Genomic DNA, 20,707 nt, shown 5'->3' on the forward strand with positions numbered 1-20,707 from the left:
TGCGCCGGGTATCTAATGTTCGGCTCTGCCCGAACTTAGACTTTTTTTACTTGTTTTTTTTTTTTATATTCCCTCGCGATGTTGTTCCGTTCATTCAATGCCGAGCGTCGCGCGATTGTCGCCGTAAAAATTGCCAATTCTTTTAAGCTGCTTTAAGCCTTGCTTAGTTGTTTGTTGTGCATGTTGCTATTTTTGTTGTTGGTGTTGTTGGTATTGTTGCTGCACTCAACATTTTGCTGTCGTAGTGCAACGGGTTGAGAAATTCGCGCATGCGTGCGTCGCTAAGCCACATACATACATACATACATACCTATTTGACTCGCTTGTATGTCGCTGCCGTCCACTGTCATACGTTCATATGTTCATACGTTTGTTTGCCTTTTTGCCTCCTTTTGTCCGTCCGCATGTGGGTGTTGTGCTGTCATTTTATCACCTCAGCCATATTCTGAATTTTAATAACTTTTTTAGGATTGGCGAAACGCGAATGCCGGCTTGAGTGTCGTAAATTCTCGGAATCAAATAACGATAAAAAAATGCCACACCCCGACAAAACTAAGCAATAGCTAAGCCAGCCAGCCGGCTGCGGTGGCGATGCTACATATGTACATATGTAAGCCGCTAGCAGGAGAAGCTGGAGTCTTTCGGCGCATAGTAAAATACAAAACATTGACAGGCCGAAATGCATTAGAAGCTTTTATCGCTGATTAATGACGGAAATGTTGCGGATTTTTTTCCAATTGCTAAAACCCCACAACCTTGGAAAGTGCTGTAAAGAGAGGAGAAGCGAGCGCAAATGAACGGTCGAACCGAGCCGGAGATGATCGCTGACTGGCGCGGTCGACCCGCGCGCCGTTCAGATGAATCACAGCAGACGCTGGATTTTGTCATCAATTCTAATGAGATGAATTTGTTAATTTGTAGCGCGGGAATTACACATTGTCACTCAGGAAGTGGCAACGCTGTCATTTTTCCCACCAAAATAAAATTCAAGTCCCAATCTAAATCGAAGTGTTTTGCCGCCTGTTGTCAGCGGCGAGTCCACCAAATTGGCAAATGTCAGGCTTTAGCTTCACGCATGCGTCCCTCTTCTGCGTGCATCGGTTTCTTCTTCCGCCTATACCACCCAAGCGCAGATTTCATTAGACCACTCAAACTATAGTTGGACTTTCATCTATAGACATGTATGTACATTATGTTTGTATGTACCTATCCATACATATGTATGTATGTATAAGTAGTATGTATGTATGTATGTATATGCTCGACCAAGCCAGTTGCAACACTCCCAGCCCTTTCTTCTACATATTTTTAATTCTATATTTCGAAATCTACTCTAACACACACACAAACATAGATCCATACAAACAAACATACAAACAAACAACCGTACATTTGAAACACTTGAACACATTAAAGTCGCTGATAGGAAGGTGTATACAGTATCTAGTATTGTTGTTTATGTTGATGATGATGCAAAAACAAAAAATATTGAAAAAAAGATGGCGCAGAGTGCTGTCGTAAAAGTGCGGCGCAGACTGCAAAGTTGCACTGCACTCACCTGCCTACACGTGTATGTTTATACCCTGCAGGAAACTGAAAGCCTATACATGCTAGGTAACATCACCATGTTCAAGGATCAAGGACTTAATAATGATAAAGTGAACAGTATTTAGTTTAAAAAAAAAAAAAAACTATTCTGTTGCCTCCAGCCACCATTTTTTTTTTTATTTTGCCACTGCTATGCTGGTGAGTAGATACTCTATTTTATGTGTGAATTTTTCTTTTCTCCCCATAATTAATTTTGTACGTTTGTCAAAGGCATCACTTGCGAAGTGAGCCTGGTTTCACCAGAGACTATTGATCTAGACCTTGTGGTTGGGTAGGGATCACCCTAATCCAAGTTGTCCATATTTGCTCCACGACATTTCCCCATTAAATCTATAATAAAGAATAGGCTAACCAAGGTTCAGAGGCTGGCATGCATGATGATCGCAGGAGTCGAGAAAAGCCTTAGAGACTCTTCATTTTTATTTTACTTTTAGACTTGTATGAGAAAATATAGGCAAGCTGTAATGCAGTTAGATTACACGCACTGGTAAAATAGAGATTCGGATGCTCCAAATTGAAGATCTTCGGGTTTTCCTCGAGGTACTATTAATGATCCAGTCTTGAAGTAGTGGGATGTGGCGTATACTCGGAGGAGCTCTTACTCAACCTTTTGTTTTGCTTTGCCTGATTTCGGCACAGTTTTCCAAGCTAAACTAAAAGCAAGCAACGAAGCTAAAAAGTGGATGATCGATTCATCTCTTAACTTACAGGCAGCTATAATTGAATGTGACAAATCCACATCAAGGATAAGGTGACGCGCTAAATAAGCTTGGAAACTCCATTTGAAATGAGCTGCCAAAGAATAGAGATTCTCTTTTTTTGCGATCAGTGGCTCTCTATCTGGAAAGTAACCTTACCGGACAAGAGAATGCATGAAGGTCTGCAGAACCCATCTGTAGGATAGCAGGACAGAACTGGAATAAATTAGATAAGAGAAGATCCAGACCATTCTTCCGACTACTGTGACCAATGTTTCGAGCAGATGATAGTACAATATGTAAAATCACTTACACCCGAATAACATAATACACACAAATTTCCTCTTAAGATCTTTACTATCCAAAATATCCAAACTTTCACTTGGAAAATGATGTACAAAATCGCCGGCTTTATAATAGGCTACATAAAATACTTTTTCCTGCCGGGTACTTATATGCAAGTACGCCTATGTTTGTTACCAACTAACCGTCACAGGGCGCACGAAATCTGCAGTGTCTTATACTGTCTTTAAATGAAAGAATTAAGAATAGAAATTGCTTGGCTTGTGGCTTTATTTACCTTTACCATTTGCATTTGTGAGAGACAGAGGTCACTCGTTTCAAAGAACTCAAAAAAACCTAACAACATTTGAGTTGAAAATGAAACCATTTCACATAGTTTCCTATTCTATCGGAAAAAATAAAGCTCGTGCAAAGAAATTACATACAGCTAAATATATGTATTCGAAAATATATTGCAAACCTCCTCCTTTCTGATCAAATTTTTTCTACGATGTTTCACTTCTTTCGCGTGTAGCAACTACACTTACTCAGTTTTTTTTTCGTTTAAGAGTCATTCGCAAGCCTAGCTTACTGTATCTGTAACTGATTTGTTGTTCCTCTTTTCACGTGAAATTGACCGGGGTTAAACAAATTCATTAAACCAGACCAATAAAGCGCATTTTTCGCAAATCACGCTGACTAGGCACTTGTGACTTGTATCAATATTGTTCAAATGTACACGCACACATCACTCACGGTGCTGAAGAAATATCGTTACTTTACACATGCGGGCATTAGGGTGCTCCGAAAATAGAAAACAAATATTTTTAGCTCTCCGCCAATTGGATTTATCTACATGGAAAAAAAGAATACCCATCTTTTTGTTGAAAAAAAATCTATATATATATAGCCTCAAACCTAATGAAGTTTCCCATTTATGCGGTAAAACACATTTCCGTAGAAAAGATATAGAATTCTTGAAAACAATATTTTTTTGATCGGAATTCTCTGTTTTTCGTCAGGAGATTTCCTGTAATAATATCCAACTTTTTAATAATAACGATTTTTCACCCTATTGTATTTTTTTGGGGGTTTTGGAGACCTATAATAATATTAAGAAATGGCTAAGTAAACAATTGGGTATTGTTATTGGAAGTCTCCTAAAGAGAAACATAGCTTTCGGCTAAAAAATATTGATTTTCAAGAATTCTATACCATTTGTACGAAAACGAGTTCTTCCATATAAAATAAATAGAAAACTTCATGAACTTTGAGGCAGTTCCAAATACTATTTTTTTTTTGAACAAAAAAAATTCGGCTATCCTTTTTATCCATTTGGAAAATTCCTGGGGTTGTGAGAGCTTTTATTTTAAACCTTTTCCCCCGGATCTATTTTCGGACCACCCTACAATAAATACTTACTTATATGTACCGTATTTGGGCTTGCAGTCGTGTTTTGTTCTGCTTCTACAGACTCATTGCTCCTACTACGCGTACGCGGTAAGTACTTATTTCCATGATTGCGTTGTTTACTTTTCGCTAACAAGCAAATAAATATGTAGAGTAAAATTGTGAAAATATGTATGTACCTATATCTTTTCCAAAAAATTCCGGCTTCAAATCACTTTGGGTTGAAGGAGCTGCGATCGCCACCAGCGTCGGTCCTCCAATCGCTGATGGTGGCTTATTGTGAATGAAGTGCTGGCCAACAGGCAAAATTTGAATACATATAGTACGTATGTATGTTTTTATAATTATATTTTTCTACTTATGTTATTGTTTCCTTATTAAGGCCGAAACACTCGCCGTAATTGCGTTAAATCGTTAACTTATGCGTTACTGTTTAACCTTTCCTAAGATACTGGTGAACAGATATTAACGTCACTTAGACTGATGGGGTCTAGAACACCCCAAAATGGGAAGCTACGTGTTACGGCCTATGTGAAGATTTGAAACAAGAAAAATAAAGAATTTCTTTATGTGTATACAATAATTGATGTTCTACCCATATTAGCCATTATAAAAATTGTTGATTTGGCTTCTGGTGCTCGCATAAAATCCCGCCATATTAGTTTTTCTTAATATTTATAATGTTACAATTTTACTAGATACAATCAAAAACCCGCCCTACTGCACTTCGCTCGCAAAACTCGTGTGGTTTCATTCATAAGAAAAATAATAGATTTGAAGAGCTTTATGAAGTGAGATTCTCAAACAATTTTTCGATTTATGAAATATACTTTATTTCCTGTGAATAAGGGTGTTAGTTACTATATTTTCGAGGGCATTTAATCCTGGAAATTGAGTTTATACACTTAACTTGATTCTACTTGTCGTGCACTCTCTTCAAAGGTGTATTATTTAACTGAATAAAGTTTTTCGAATAGGTGGCAACCCGCTAAAAAAATATTTTCTAAACTTTCTTAAGCCTGTTTTTTTTTTTGGCAGAAAGCTTTCTTAAACCTCTTTAGTTTGATACCCACATTGCAATATTTAATTTATATTATCAAGTAAATCAAATTAAAATTTCCAAACAGGTGGCAACCTTCAACAAAAATGTTTTCGACTGTAACCCTTCTTAAACCTCTTTCGTTTGGCAGCCATATTGCAATATTTATTTTATCTTATCAATTTATTTTTCCCCTACATTTTAATCCAGATCCTTGCGCAGTGCACCGGTGAAAACTGAATTCAATCAAATCCATTAGTTTTCGAGTGATGCGCGTACTAACATACAGATAGACGGATAGACAAACAGACACAAGTTCTAAAAATGGTTGATTTTGTTGCTCTAGTAAAAAAGTTTCAAAGTTATATCATAGATTATTTGAGGATTAAAAGGATAATAACAGGAAAATAGGATCATATTTGATTCCAATAAATGAATGTTTGGCGCCTAAAACGTTTTCTACGTATTTCGCCGATCCTTGCCCTGCTTCTAGATATTGTGACACACAAATCGAGGGATCTAAACTCAGAATTAAATGAATTTCAGCTTCTAATATTCGGATATCGCTAATGCATTTGTTACAATAATTGTGATCTTCTGAGACCCCACCAGGCTTGCGAAAGGTTAATGAAATTTAATTTTTTAGGAGATATGCAAAGTGAAAAATATTTTTTACATACATACATACAAACAAGCACAAAGACTACGAATATATGCATTGAGACATTAATGTATTTTGCTAGGCAGAGACCTCTTAGATTGCTATATTTTTTATGGGAAATTTTAAAAGCTTTACCAGTAAGATCAGCAAGCAAAAATTAGAGGAAGTGAAAGTGAGCTTTAGAAATACATACATAGATAAATGCAAATTAATGCATACATCTTCCTCCTGATTGGCACTGTAACCGCCTAAGCGATTTTGGCAAAGTTCAACAAAGCACGTAAGTCGTTTCTCTTCGGTGCCAAGTGCCGATCACTGGAAATGCCAAGTCCTTCTCCACTTGGTCTTTCCATCGCAGTGGGGACCTCCCTCAACCTCTGCTGCCACCAGCTGGTTTCGAGTTGAATACTTTCGTACGTCGAGAGGGGACTTTACTTCTAAATTGCCTACTCAGGCCAAAGTAGCACTTCTTGGCAAGGATGATTCTGCGTTGGATTTCGATGCTGACATTATTGTCGGTCTTAATGCTGGTTCCCAAATAAATGAAATCTTTTGCTTTCTCGAAATTATAACTGTCAACAATGACGAGGGTTTCCAAGGCGTGAATGCGCTGACTGTTTGTTTGTTGACAGGAGATACTTCGTCTTGTCCTCGTTTACCACCGGACCCATTCGCTTTACTTCCCTATCGAACTTGGGAAAGGCTGAACAGACTTCGCGGTTTTTGTTACCGATGATGTCGATGTCATCGGCGTACGCCAGCAGTTGCACGCTCTTGTAGTAAATTGTTCCTAAGTGGTTCAGCTCTGCGGCTGTTATTATCTTCTCCTTGCCTTGTCTGATACCCCGTTTGGTAGCAAACGGCTCGGAGAGGTCTTTTATAATCTATTGTTTGAGCAAGTTTGATACAGTTTATTTCCGTTACCACCTTTTTGAAAACCGGAACCGAACCAATAACCCCCCCAGTTCTCGTTGGAACCGGACTCAACAGAACCGGTTCATTCTATTTCTTGAGCGCTCTTCCCAAATCGTTTTGGGACCCACTGCAATGCAAGGTTCGCTGGCTGACTAAGAAACGATGTCTGTACGTACCAATTCCATAGCCCAGTGGGTAGAGTGAATATGTATGTATTTTATGGTGGTCTTACACACCTCATCTCAAGTGTACTCCTATGAAAATATTTTCACAATTCACCTGAACTTTTAGTCGCTGCGTCTTTAACTCGAAGAATAACAAGCTCACTTTAATTATTTTTAACTACAAAGTATTCCTTTATAATTGCACATATTAAAATAGTAACGATTATGAGACTGGCAGTAGTCATACATCTAAATTCTACTAAGTACTACGTATGTATTTATTTATGTATGTATGTATGTATGTAGAGAAATATTTCTTGGATGGCCGTGGCAAAGCAAAGCCATATGCAGCCAGATATTATGATCAGATCGATTTCAAAGAAATAGTCGCATATTCCGCAGTGCAGCCACATACGCATTAATATGTACTTATAATTACATATATATATATATGTATACATACGTACCTACATGCTTGTGCATTCAAACGCCTGCATGTGTCATAATGAAATGAATGTGTGTAACTCCTAGCCAAATTAGGCTTTAAACCAGACGGCATACTCTTAAAACGCTCTCCCATGAAGCAGTCAACCACACACAACAACAAACAAAAAAAAATGCCATTTTTTGGCGTGCGAACATATGAATACATTTATGTACAGATCAGATGTATGAATAAATAGCGCAAATAGTGTACGGCCGGGCACGCTCAAGGCAGCTCTAGTTATTTATTTATGTTTGTTTTGTTTTCTTCTTTTTTTTTAATTTTAACAATATATTTTTTAATTATGTTTATTTAGTTGTGCTGGCCGCCGTTGCTTGTCGCTCTGCTGCTGCCCAACCAAAACCCATTGTTTGTGCCTAAGCGCGCAGCTTACATTCGTGATTAAAGTCGCAAGTCGCATTGGACTGTTGGCCAACTCGGTCGGTTCTCAAGAAAAACAAAACCCAAAAAATTCCAACTTAAGTGCTTTTAATTATCCAAAAGAATCCAGGTATCTGAGTTTGGAATCCTTGTTTGTCATCATCGTCATACTTGGGTGAATGTGAAACATTGCAGGGTAGGCGGCGGCGCTGTCACCAGACGCAGACGCAGACGCAGACGCCTAGTGCTCTTTTGTGACTTTGTTGCGGTGTCTCTTATTGTTTTGGCTTTTATTGGCGTTGTTGTTGTTGTTGGTGTTGTGCATTTGTACATACAGATATTCACTTAACATTTTTAACGTATGTGTAATATGTCGTGTCTACGTGTGCGAAATTATTGACTGCCATGGCCATTCTCCACCACACGCCAGCGGCCGTCAACCGCCAACCGCCAACCGCCAACCGCCAGCCAGCAGTCTCCAAATCGTCAAGCGCGGCACACTGATTGCCGAGGCGAGGCGCACCGCCAAACGTGCTCATGCGAGTACTATTCGCTCAAAATACAGACGTACGTACATATTTATGTAAAATCAAATGTTCGCGAATCTATGTGTGTGTGTGTGTGCTGCTTCAAAAAAAAAAAAAAAAAAAAAAAAAATGGAGCATATGAAAATGGTTGGAGGAAGGTGTACGTACGTACGTTGCCGCAGCCGCAGTCAACATCTGCCCTTTTTGCCACCGGGTGGAACTGATGACGTATTGCGGCGCAAGACCCTTTGCCGCACAACCACAATAACTTTGAAGGCGGACTTCTTTCATCTCATTACCATTTTTGCCACATTTCCATCGTTGTTTGTTCAATATATCCTCTGAAAAGGTGGTTGTTGCATGCTTGTACGTATGTATACAGGTCATACATACATATGTATGTGTGAACACGGCGAGGTGCAATTAGAGGTTATGTTGCACGTGGAAACTTTTTGCTAACTTTCAGTTGATGACTCACTCTTAAAAAAATTTTGGTGGTCTACGATTTTCACGATAGCTTGAGATTTTCACAAGTTTCCTTGTTTGAGTTAATTCTTCAATTTTCATGTTTCACGCGACTTACTTCTTTGTCTCCATATGGAAGTAGCGTGTGCCTGATCAAAGGAACAGCTTTGTTTAATTTGTTACGAATATAACTATAGTTAAGGGAGAGAGTCGCAATTGAGAGAGAGAGGACCGATACTCTCCGCTCACCCCTTCAATAAGCTCAGCACCCCGATTGTCGCTCGTCACACTCAATCATTGCTAGAACTAAAATATGTCGAGAAAAATTAGTTTGGAGCCGTTTCAGTGCCGCAGTAAATAGTCTATGTAACAGTGATCGAAATTGAAACCCTAAATAATTTTAAAACACACAAATTTCAATGGTATGTACTCAAACTGACCTTGAAATTTACCTATTTTTCACCTATGTCCAATTCATTTGATCGGCGAAATTTTTTAATGTGATGACCAAGGGCCGAAAAGTTAAAGCATTTGCTTGGAATAGCTTATTTTACTAATAAAATAAATTCCTCGTAGGTATTTCGTGTGCGTGAATAGTAGTGTCCAAGAAGTTTTGACCTCTGGTATTATGCCATTATTTTCCTTACAAAATAATGTAATGAAAACAAGGTTGGTTTGTACTCTTCACAAACAAACTTTAGCAAATCATAGTCGAAAGTGTAGCAAATTTCTTAAGAATTTCGCTTTAAAAAATTTGGCTCAATAAATTTTTCTTGACAATTCTTTGGGCTTCTTTTTTATTCGTCGAACTAAAGAAATATTAATACAAATAATAACATAAATGCAGATTTGGTTTTTATTAACCCTTCACTTCAACTGCATTTCTGCTTAGATACAAAAATTTAAAACCAATGGTTCGTCTCTACGGGAAGGCATTGGTGTTATTGAAGTGATTAAAAATTATTCATCTCAAACGAATATTTAAAAAAATTAAAATGACCAGCGCCGACCTATATTATTTGAGAATATCAAGCAGCACTTGTTTGTCCATTGCAATTTCTCAATCCTTGAAATAAACTGAGTAAAAAAAAATACAAAGCATTTAACTGAACTTAATTTTTGTTGGTTTGCGAGCATTTTTGCATGCATATTTACCAATGTTTTAGTGCTTATCTAAGCGCTTAAAATTGATTTTTTCTTGCTTATTTTCTACGGCCCTGGTGATGACCAAGCGACATCTCTGAGAAGATGTCGCTCTGTCTGATTTGTACTTAGAAAGCGTACCTAGATTTCGTTTCCTTCCTCATTGTTTCATTAAAAAGAAAAAGTGCGTCATTTGGAAAAGCAAAATTTGTATCCCAGAAATTAGTCGAACACAGAGTTGAACGCGGAACTTAATATTCGATCCTGATCCCGCCCATCCCAACATACAAATTTTTGGTCACAATACTGTGCCCATCCCAATGTTTTTCAGAGCTGTACCGTGGGTCGCACGAAATCAGGTGCGGTGAGCACGGTTTTACCACAAATGGATCGAACTTGCTTGGCAAATCTTGGATCCCATCTTAAGTGTGTCTGGTTTGAAATTTTTTTCTCAAAAAAAGGTATTTCCACCTAAAAATTGGGCTATGAAAATTTAAAACCTGCGGCAAATTGTGAAATACCCTGGTAAACCTGGCAATAATTTACGTAAATGTTTTCCTAGAGATGGTTTCTATTGTTTATTATATTTATTCTTTTTACGCGCTGCGAAATCTCAAATTCAGTTATGTCTCTTCTGTGATGCCGTGGTCTCAGCTAAGCATCTTAGAATTCAGTTTTTAGCAGCATGTGTGTGATCTCAGGATAGCAGTCATTGGATGCTCTCCGGATGGACTATGATTGTCGCTTAATAAAGATCAAAGTAGTAATAAAAAAAAAATACCTATACATATATACTTACGTACATATGTATGTATATCAACTGCATCAAGAACGCTGCATGAACATTTCGTTTTCATGGATCAACAGCTGCAAAAGCTCCATGTAAGTATCCCGCCCATAAACCAAATGTATCAGTGTTACACTTTTGACGCTTTCGCCGGAACGGTGGATGCGAAAAGCGGGCGCTATTGATAAAATCACCGGATTCCTTTTATTAAATCATCCACACAAATCTTCAATATGCAAATGAAGTGGTGCTGAACTCTTGTACAACAACGGGCAGCATTTGCGATTGCCGTTGTTATTGTTGCAGCCAGTGATCGGTCAATGTGGATGATAAAAAGTACATCGCGTACGGTTAGAACGCTTGTCTTACAAGCTTTCCAGGGCAAAGTAGTTGTGGTAGAAGAAGGCCTTACGAGTCCGCCTGTCTGCCTACCTATCAACCTGCCGCTGCTGCAAAGCGCCTCCAGCGCCAATGACCAACGACCAAGACGACCAAGACGACGACCAAGACGACGACGACGACAAACTGCGATACTGCGATGAGCGACGATGAAGGCAAATAGTGTGCATACCGCAGGACGTTGCTTGTACGGGATGATTCACTGGGCACTGAGCACTGAGCACTGGGCTCGCGATATGATGGCTTCGTCGGTGCTGGTGGCGGCGGCATCAACAACAGCTTTGCTCGTTTAACTGACCGATCGCACTCGTTTACCACCGTAACTGATGCGACCACAATGCGCAAAATGCCGCCGCGCAAGCGCAACGAAACGTATCGCCCTAACGATTGCATTGAGCGACGTACCATGCGAATACGCGTGCGAACGCGCGTAAATGTGCGCGCTACAATCAATTGTAGGGGTGTATGTGTATGTCGGTATGTTACAATATCGCAACGCGCTTAGCAATGATCGCGCGCCCGTATCAATGGAGTTTGCGCTGTTTGCAGCGCGACATACACCTGTACCGGGCGAACCGAATACCGTGCCGAGGTGCAGTAAGGGAGTACCTTTGGATGGATGTATGAATGTATACATACATATATATGTATATGTACCAAGTCGTTGAATGCGTTGAAGCGCTTCCAAGTCGTCGATACGGCCGCGGCAGTGGACACAAATTCTTAGAAACTTATCACGAATGTTGTCGGCTTGTTGCCAGCGGTCAATTATGACATATTTTGATGGTAGCCAATACATTGCGCTGCGGCAGGAATTTCTCAACAACAAACACGCCAACCAGCCAACCAGCCAACCAGCCGATCAACCAACCGAGCAGACGCTCATTGTACCGTGCAACCAGTAAACCGTAACCTTGCACCAAGTGCAGCAAAAAGAACAACAACAACAACAGCAATAGTTGGACAGCGACACATCAAAGCGAACAGCAACAGGCAGCGATCCAAGCAGCCGCGTCAGATTTGTCAGCCATTGCCACCGATGATTAACTACATATGTACGTATATATGTATATATGTAGCTACCATTCACTCGTTTGTACGTTCGCCTGCACGATCACTTTAATCGTATGTGGGCATCTGCGAAATCAGCCATTTAAGTATGTACTTTTATGAATATGGCTATATGAATATAGTATTTATGTATTCATATTTTAAAAAGCAGCAACAACTGAGCCAAACAAGTTCAGTGGCAACCAGAAATTAGCCAACAAGCGACATGTTTCCCCAAATCGGCTTTTCTCATTTACAACTGATCTTGAAGAGATCAATGTTACTCGCTTGTAGTCATACTGGGAACTTGTAAATCAATATCACCAAAATCAGATTTACACTGAAACTTAACAATGAAGCCTTTGTTCCGTCATGCGAGTTATTTCAGCCTATGATTTTAAGGTTTCGTTACACAATCAGCCAAATAAATAGTTTGGCTTTTTAATCCCCAAAACTTGTTACTTTTGAGGCGCCAACTAATTGGATTGCCGAATGAATGTTTGCTTTGCCCTTATACATATGTATTTTTAATTGAAACTCCATTCAATAATGAAACTAAGTATGTATGGAAATACGATTATAGTAACCATGTTTGCCTAGTGGATTTTTTGAATGCATACCTTCCTTTTCTGATTTAGGCCGAGACGAGAAAACTCACCAATTTCCTCACTGCGTTGGAAAATTACGCCAGTTGGTCAACATTGTAACTGCCAAAGACGACGTCGTACTTCTTAACAACCGCTGGCATTTACGGCACTGGTGCTGAGGCCTACCGACGCCAATTTCGGCAGCTGCGATTCATAATCCAGATTGGCGGATGGTATTTAGTGCGATTTTGAGTATACGATTGAAGCAAGAAGTCGCATGAGATTAAGTCGTCTTGTCATAAACCTCGTTCGGTCTCAAACGGCGTCCCCAATTGGAACTGAGCGACGAAAATATAGTATATGACGAGTTGTATGTTTTTTTTTTGGTGTATTTTCCACTATTTGACGCTCTGTAAAAAACCGTTCAATGGGCAATCGGCCGTGTATGCACCTACACTTATCCATTCCATTGGGCCATTAAGAGCTTCAGTCCCTCGCTCAGTATTGCCGAAAGAACCTCATACGCAATGTCAATATCCCTTAGTGGTTGGCACAAATTACAAAACGTCCCTTCTTGTTGATTTGACAGAGTTCACTGACAGTCATTAGACCAAATTGCGCTTAACAGCTCTTAAATGCCACTTACTAGCTCTTGGCTACTGGCTGTCAACAGCACAGCTAATATTTTGTCGGCTTCGTGGTATTGTTGTTCTTAGGCCGCCTTATTGCTGTTTCCATCTCATCCTAGTCGTGTGGAGAGACGTTAACTTAGTCCATATACATTAGTCTGGGTTCTTCATCATAAAATTTGTCACTGGTGTTACCATTCAAGAGCGTTGAGAAGCGCTCTCTCCATATCAAAAGATTTCTCAGGATGTGTGTTACGAGCACCAGAGTTTCATCTTCGTCTGGCACTTGCTTCAGCCTTTAAACCATTTGACTGCTGCCTTATTCGCATCTCAAACTCGTCGCGCTCACGTTGCTGTCACTTGTTTCTTCTTCTTATAAAGATGACCATATTCCTTCCTCTTGTCGCGGTGTTGCTGAGTAGTCCAGCGCGTGGCAGTTGGCTGTAAGGTATGCTGGGCATTTCTTGCAACAGCCGCGTGAAATTCTTTGTCATACTAACCATTTTTCCGCGGGGTGGTATTAACTAAATAGAGGTAGTTAGAATCCCATTGCTCATTTATGGTCGGGCAATAATTAGTTGCTTGCTTCGATGCGAAACTTTCGTCACGCTCAGTTCTTTCTTGTACAAAGGCGCATGCGAGCCTTCACTGCAATAAGTTAAAGGATCCGAATCGATGTGAGTTCATAGAATGGACCCAACGCCAATAATACGCTCAAAGCGTATCTTCCGTCTAGCATAATTTAATCAATTTGGTTTGTTGGTGGTTGATCGAGGACATTAAAGTGCCTGCCTCTGTTGTTGGAGGCAGAATTTCTCGACTGTTTACTTGTCCATTCTGGTGTTAAAGTCGCCAAACCCGAGCCTGCCCTTGAGGTAGGTGTTGAAGTAATTGCCTAAATTGGTTTCTGTGAAAATCCAGCTCTTTCTGTTTAAAGTCAATATGAAGTTAGAAAAAAAAATACTTTGGCGAATCTCTTCGCTCAATGCGGTAGCGATTAGTGTCGAAATACATGGGTTAAACGCTTGTTATATAAATAGGGGGTTTTATATTTAATGAATTTATGTAATTTGGCATAATAACAGCTTAGCTACTACGCAAAAGATGGCGGTATACATATGCAATAGGGTGGTCCTTAAAATAGCAACATTTAAATTCTTTATGCGGCACCCCGAAAGTTTCCAAATTTTGACATAAAATCGCTGAATGATAGTTGGCCAAAATTAAATTTTTACATTTTTTTTTTGGGATTTGAAAAAATTAAAGTTTTCCTAACCTTGGCAGCGGCTTCTAAAGGTTTTTTTTTAGATTTTTGAAATTTTCGTGGTCTTTAGTTTGTACGTAGATCCACCCTAATATGTACACCCAAAGCCAAACTGATCTGTTTAATTCATCAGTTAGTTGGGGCTCCACTCCAACTCCTCAAACTCATATCGTCAAACTGTAAGAGCAAACAGTAGGTGGTTAGCTTTCCGAAGGTACCTAATTAATGTTTGCTAATGAAACTAATATAAGCCAGATTAATTAATATCTTGTTTACAAGCAAATGAATGTCCAGAAATGATAAATTAAAACACAAGCGTGTAGCACGAACGATTATGTACATACATATGTATGTATGTATGTATTGCTGGTGATGCTTTCGGTTATGGTTATGGTTATGGTGTTGGTGTTTTTGCTAGCTGTTTGTTCTTAATGTGTTTAAGTCAGAACAAAAAAACAAAAAAAAGATAAGCAAAGCCAGCTATGAAGAGTACCAAAGATTGATTTGTATGGGAACGAGAAGAACCTGCCGCCGTACGTAAAGTAAGTATTATTCCATCATCTGTCACATATCTATGGATATGTATGTATGCATGTGTAGTTCTAACGCATGAGAAATACTACGGGTAAGGTCGTGGATGCACACAACTACATCTAAACCCAAATACATACATTTGTATTAGCGAAGAAAAGAAGTTAGGCATGGAATGGGCGCTGCACCAAAAACTTGAAACACAAAACGAAAGATAACCCTAAGTATGTTAACTTAAATAGCTCAACTTTTCCCGCTTCCCGTTCCACATACGGCCAATGGTGGTGCCCCGTCCGCTGCTCCATCCATTCCATCCATTCCGTTCTGCTTTGCGGTGCGGCGTTCCAGCCATGCCTTCAAGGTTAATCAAACGTAGAAACGTAGCCCCAAAAGCCATAATGCGCGCCCATTCCATTCTTCACTCACTTTCTTTCGTTCTTGTCTTTCTTACCTTTCAAATGAACTCTATTTCTAACTGTGTTGCCTCTAAGTCAGTGCATTGGCTCTACTTCTTCTGCGTCCTGCCCCCAAGCCACCTATGTACATACCATATCCCGGTGCGGATAACCGAACTCGAAACTCCGATAAGTGTGCTGTTGTTGTTGCCTAAATATTTGATGATGATTATGAAAAATGATGTTTGCTTTGAATTTTGACAGCATTTCATTGTACCATTAGTAAAACTGTAACGAAAGCACTCATTATTATGGGCATTCACTGAATTCACTCTCACTGCAGCTGTCTCTGTCTATACTCTCATACAAGTTCATATGTAGTAGAGGGTACACAATGCAATGTGGGGTTACAAGTGCTTTCGCGCACTCTCGCCATGTGAATGGAGTTTTCTACGCAATTGGAAATGTTTAAAGAAGACATTAGAAATTCGTTTCACCTAAAATTGTAGAATTAAAAGTAGTTTTCATTTATAATTTCAAAGGTTATCTAAAATTGTTCGGTCGTTGATAAACGATAATTGCCAAACATTAAGAGTTTATAGAACCGTAATTGTTTGCTTATTAGAAAACAGTGCTGTTCAAATTGATTCACGTAAATCATTAAGCTTAAGGTAGCACGCGTAGAGCATGTGTGCGTAAAGCAATTTAAACTTTAAATATTGGGAAGCTTCAAAAGTCATTTGGATTCCCATGAAATTTTAAATGAAGTCCATTGAGTTTTTGATGCACAGCCTCTCTCTCTCTTCGTTAAAGTTAATTTTATCGCTCGTGCGGGGTTTTTAAGGTTCAGAAATGACAGGTGTACTTTTTGGGAAAAGTCTCGAAAACGTCAAGTTGCAGACCCTATATGCAGTAACACTGCTCCCCACGGAGGCCTTCGAACGTCGTTGCTCTGGGTAGTGACAATCAACGACATCCGCCTGGAACGCTAGGAAAACGGTGAGGCTGGTCTCTTTTCTTCAACAATAAGTGAAACCTTAGAGGGATCATCGTTCAGGTTATACTCGTTGGCATCGAAAAGTGCGCTTAGGACCAGCAATACAACGTCAGAGAAGTACGTAGCGTTCAGCGAGCAGCTTGTGTAGGTACTGTAGGATCCATTAAGTCGTGTCCTATCGATGCACATAAATTGATTCTGCGCACATGCGCAATATCTACAATCAGACTCAAAGATTCAGGATTTTGAAGTTCCAGCAATATCGACATAGTGGTACTCTTGACAACTCAGAATTAAGGCAAAATTCCTACGTTAGCTTTCAGGTGAAGTACCCCTCTAGACGGGAATGGGTAATCAAGGAGAATTCAGCTGGAATCTATACACAAGAGTCCATGATGGAATACGGTATGAACGAGGGTGTACTCTCTGAAATTCTGGACATCTCTCCTAAGCGGAAGTAGCCATAGGAAAAAATACGGCAATGTGTGAGCTGATGAATTGGCAAAGACTGGGACATCTCTTGGAGGGTCCGAAGCCGAGTCAATAAACCGTCCAGTCGTAGTTAAAAAGCGGGAAATACACTTATAATTCATATATATGGCTAAGTCACGATCAAACAACCGCTCTACGAAAAATTAAAACTGAAAACCTCGTAATAAGTGTAGAAAAATAAGTCCTTGATGAAAATGCGGCTAGAGGGGACATCCCGCACAATCCTCGCTGCCGTAGATCAAGCAGAAATTTAAGAAAAAAAAAACAGTTTTGATGAGAGTATCGCGTTGATTTTTAATATTTTTTTTTTTTGCCTGGCGGTGTTATGCATTGTCCCCCATATAAAATATGCTCGACAAATTAATTTGTATGGGAGAAAATGCTTAGCACCATCAGCAAAAAAAAATATATATATTAAAAATCAACGGGATTTTCTAGCATCTTGAAATTTGCACTTTAACCTACTAAAATTTTATGAGCTACAAAACTGCATACCCTAAAGTTTTCTAAAAATTCTAAATAAAAAGTTTAAAATTTTTGGGTGCAAATGTTAAAGTTTTTTGAATTTTCATAATGTTTGTACGAGGTTTGGAATGTGGATTTATGTGGGGTTGGTAAGGTAAAGTGCTAGAATTTTATAAAAAAATGTAAACATTAAATAAACAAAAGAAAAATAGCCAAAACTAGACAAAGTGTCACTTGACTTAATCAGCTGACCACAACTGTATATGTAAGTGTCAATCTATTCTATAATCAATTAAAAGCAAATCTCCTAAGTTCAAAAGAAGCACAGTGTTTCATTTAGGCATTTTTCTTAGGTCTTCTGATTATTCTCAATTTCTAAACGCTACAACATTATCAATACTTCCCAGGACCATTTCTGAATCTCAACAGATTTTCTGCATACATAGTTCTTATTAACTACGTATGTACGGGTAATATAGAAGTTATCAAGGTGAATTTCGATATATCGATGTACGTAGTTATGGGGAGAAGGAGATGCAATTTACAAATGTATATACCTACATACATATATCAATATATATGCATGCGATCTCATTTGAAAATACGGGTAATATTTCTATAATTTATAATCTCTCATTAGTGCGAGTATCAGTCGAGGTAAAGCATACATGATTACAGGAACACCTCATCATTAGACGAAAAATGAACATTTTATTACATCTCATACATACTCATTCAGACATCATAAAAAAGACGCTTTTTTATATACGAATACAGTGGACTCTATTCGCATTTGGCTAGTTTGATGACTGCTTAGTTGGTAGTCGTCTAAAGTCTGTAGTCTGTAGTCTGTTGCAGCCCGTCCGTCTGTGCGTTTGCTTGTCGCTTCGCTCGGTGGCTCGCTCGATTGTCACAGCAGTCGCACTCATTTATAAACGCCTCGAAAAACACTTTTGAGTAATCAGCAAAGCGCAACGAGCTGCAGGAGTGACAAGGGGAGGAGGTGCACAATTTTATTAAGGCGGCAATAAAAAAATATACACAAATTGCGAGGACACATTTCAGCATTGAGAAGAGGCGTATGGAACAAAGTGTTGTTGTTTATGTGAGTGAAGGGCTAAAAAGAGCGTTCGAATAGCAGACAATGAGTTTTAAGAGATTACTTGCAGAGATTGAGCTTGGCGATGCGGCTCTTTGCCAGTGGGAGTGAGGTCGAGATGAGAGATAAATAGTAAGTACCTAGTTCGGCAGCCCTTCCATTTATTACACGTTCATATAATAATAATGTTCAAACGTTCATACAAACAAACAATTTATGCAGGTGATTACGCACATACATACATATGTCCACATTTACTTAATATTTGTAAAGATTATGCACCTCTGTACATCCATACATACGCATGTACATACATGTATATGTATATTGTCACAGTACTTACCTGAAGCAAAAGTGAGCCCAAACTCCGACTAAGTTTTCATTGAAAAATATTCGAGCTTAAGCTCCTACTTCGTTAGTACTACAGAAATAGAGGGCTTTATGCACAAAAAGTGAGCCTAAGCTCCGATTCGATTTTCTGTACAAATTCCAGACCTTGAGCTTATTTCATCACTGCAAAGGCTTAGGCTAACTTTTTATGTTTACATGAAGCCCAATGTCTGAGCTTAAGCTTCATGGGCCAGCATTTGAATGGTCGCCGTGAATAACCTCATCGATGACCTCACAATGAACATTCTGCCATTTTGGCGTAGTTGTAATTGTTGTAGCGGCTTCTTAGCTCCGCCTGGATCAGCTAATCCTTCAATCGTTGTCATCAAGCTCAACTAATAGGATTTGGCCTAGCTTTAGGAACATGCTGTACTTCAATTAAGTCGAACCAAAGGAAGAGAACTGATGGCATTGGCCATGATGACAATTTTGATACTAAAAACTGAAAGAAAACATGGCTTACCTCGTAAGGTGCTTACCTATTTTCCCAGTGGGTATATTTAGTAGAATTTGAAATCGCAACGATAACAAGACCGACGATCAATAAAAGTGTGTTCAAGCAACTCTGAAACTTAAATAGAATTTATTTACTAGTATTTAATTAAAACACTTTACACTCTGCTACTTTTCTGTTTCACATGGAAAAAGCCGTGCCAACTTAATTTTTACTTGATGCCACTGACTTATTAAAAAATAACTTGCAACTTGACCAAGTACTTACCAATTTGTATGTATGTACATACCACACTTCACATTTTGCATAGCTCACCACCACGTGACTTCCCAAGTAAAGCGCCTATGTTTACAATTCACTTAGAGCTGGCTTTAACGCTTAGCCGCTACTCAGCGTTGAAAGACAGGATTGTTGTGGCAAGCAAACTTTTATTTGTCTGGTACGAAAACTTGTTTCCACGGGCAATTTCAATCTGTGACAAATTGTTATTAAACAAAGAACAAACGGCTAGAGCCAACAACATCTGAGCAATGTGAGTGTAAGCGTAGGTTGTGCGCGCGTCTACCTTGAACTCTTAAAAACTACCTTTGCTCTTACGGCGCTTGACGTTCAACTCTTGTGAGCGCTCTTTAGTGAAAAGTAAAAATACAAAACCAACACCGGTTGAATTTAGATTAGTGAGTGACGGGTAATAAATAAATACTCGCACAATTGAGTCTGGGGCTTAACCAGGCGTTTCGTTTTGTTTTCCTTCGTTAACAGAACTTAATAAATTTGTATGTTTATATTGTGATTGGATATCGTTTTTTCTTGGGTTCCTAAAATTTGTTAATATTTTCATTCTTACAAACTGCTCCTTATGGCTACCCCAATCACAGATATCTATTGGCCATAAGCATTTTTCGTGACCGCGTCACATCACTTGCCTTCTCGTTGCTGCCCTCCCCCTCGCGCTCAAAGAATCCGTCGTAGAGTACAAAATGATTCGCCTGCGGTATTGTGCGCTCCAGACCGTAATGTTTCTTGAGGAATCCCAACAGCTTTTCGGACGGCCGATCCACCGAGCATTTGACGGGCACCCACTTCTCCTCGCTCAACATGGTTTGAAAGAGTTTCTTCCCCAAACCTGTGCGCTGCCGGGAATCGTGTATATAAAAGTCCAGTATGCAGGGAGCTTTGTCGACTTTTCTTGTTTGACCCAGTTCATCAAACAGATACAAATCTTTGGTGCCGATCTTTAGCAAACCGATGACTTCATCGCCACGCCCATCGCAGTCGCCCACATCGGCCATTAGATAGACGACTTGATTGTCGGACGAGCGAAGTTTCTGTGCAGTTGTAACAGGTTTAGTCAGATTTTGTGCCACCGCGGAGAGTTGTCCCAGATGATC

General features: G+C 39.3%; 1 protein-coding gene across 1 annotated transcript; it reads right to left on the reverse strand.

Moving 5' to 3' along the window:
• Positions 1 to 20,188: 20,188 nt before the first annotated feature.
• Positions 20,189 to 20,701, reverse strand: LOC118753266 (alpha-tubulin N-acetyltransferase 1-like; the record flags this gene model as incomplete). Its single annotated transcript, XM_036488142.1, has 1 exon — positions 20,189 to 20,701. A coding segment is annotated over one exon (513 nt), but the record flags the coding sequence as incomplete, so codon positions are not given.
• Between the last annotated feature and the right edge of the window lie 6 nt (positions 20,702 to 20,707).

This window comes from Rhagoletis pomonella, unplaced genomic scaffold, assembly GCF_013731165.1.
Source record: "Rhagoletis pomonella isolate Grant_MI unplaced genomic scaffold, Rhpom_1.0 Rhpom_scaffold_02278, whole genome shotgun sequence".
NCBI classification, from domain to species: Eukaryota; Metazoa; Arthropoda; class Insecta; order Diptera; family Tephritidae; genus Rhagoletis; species Rhagoletis pomonella.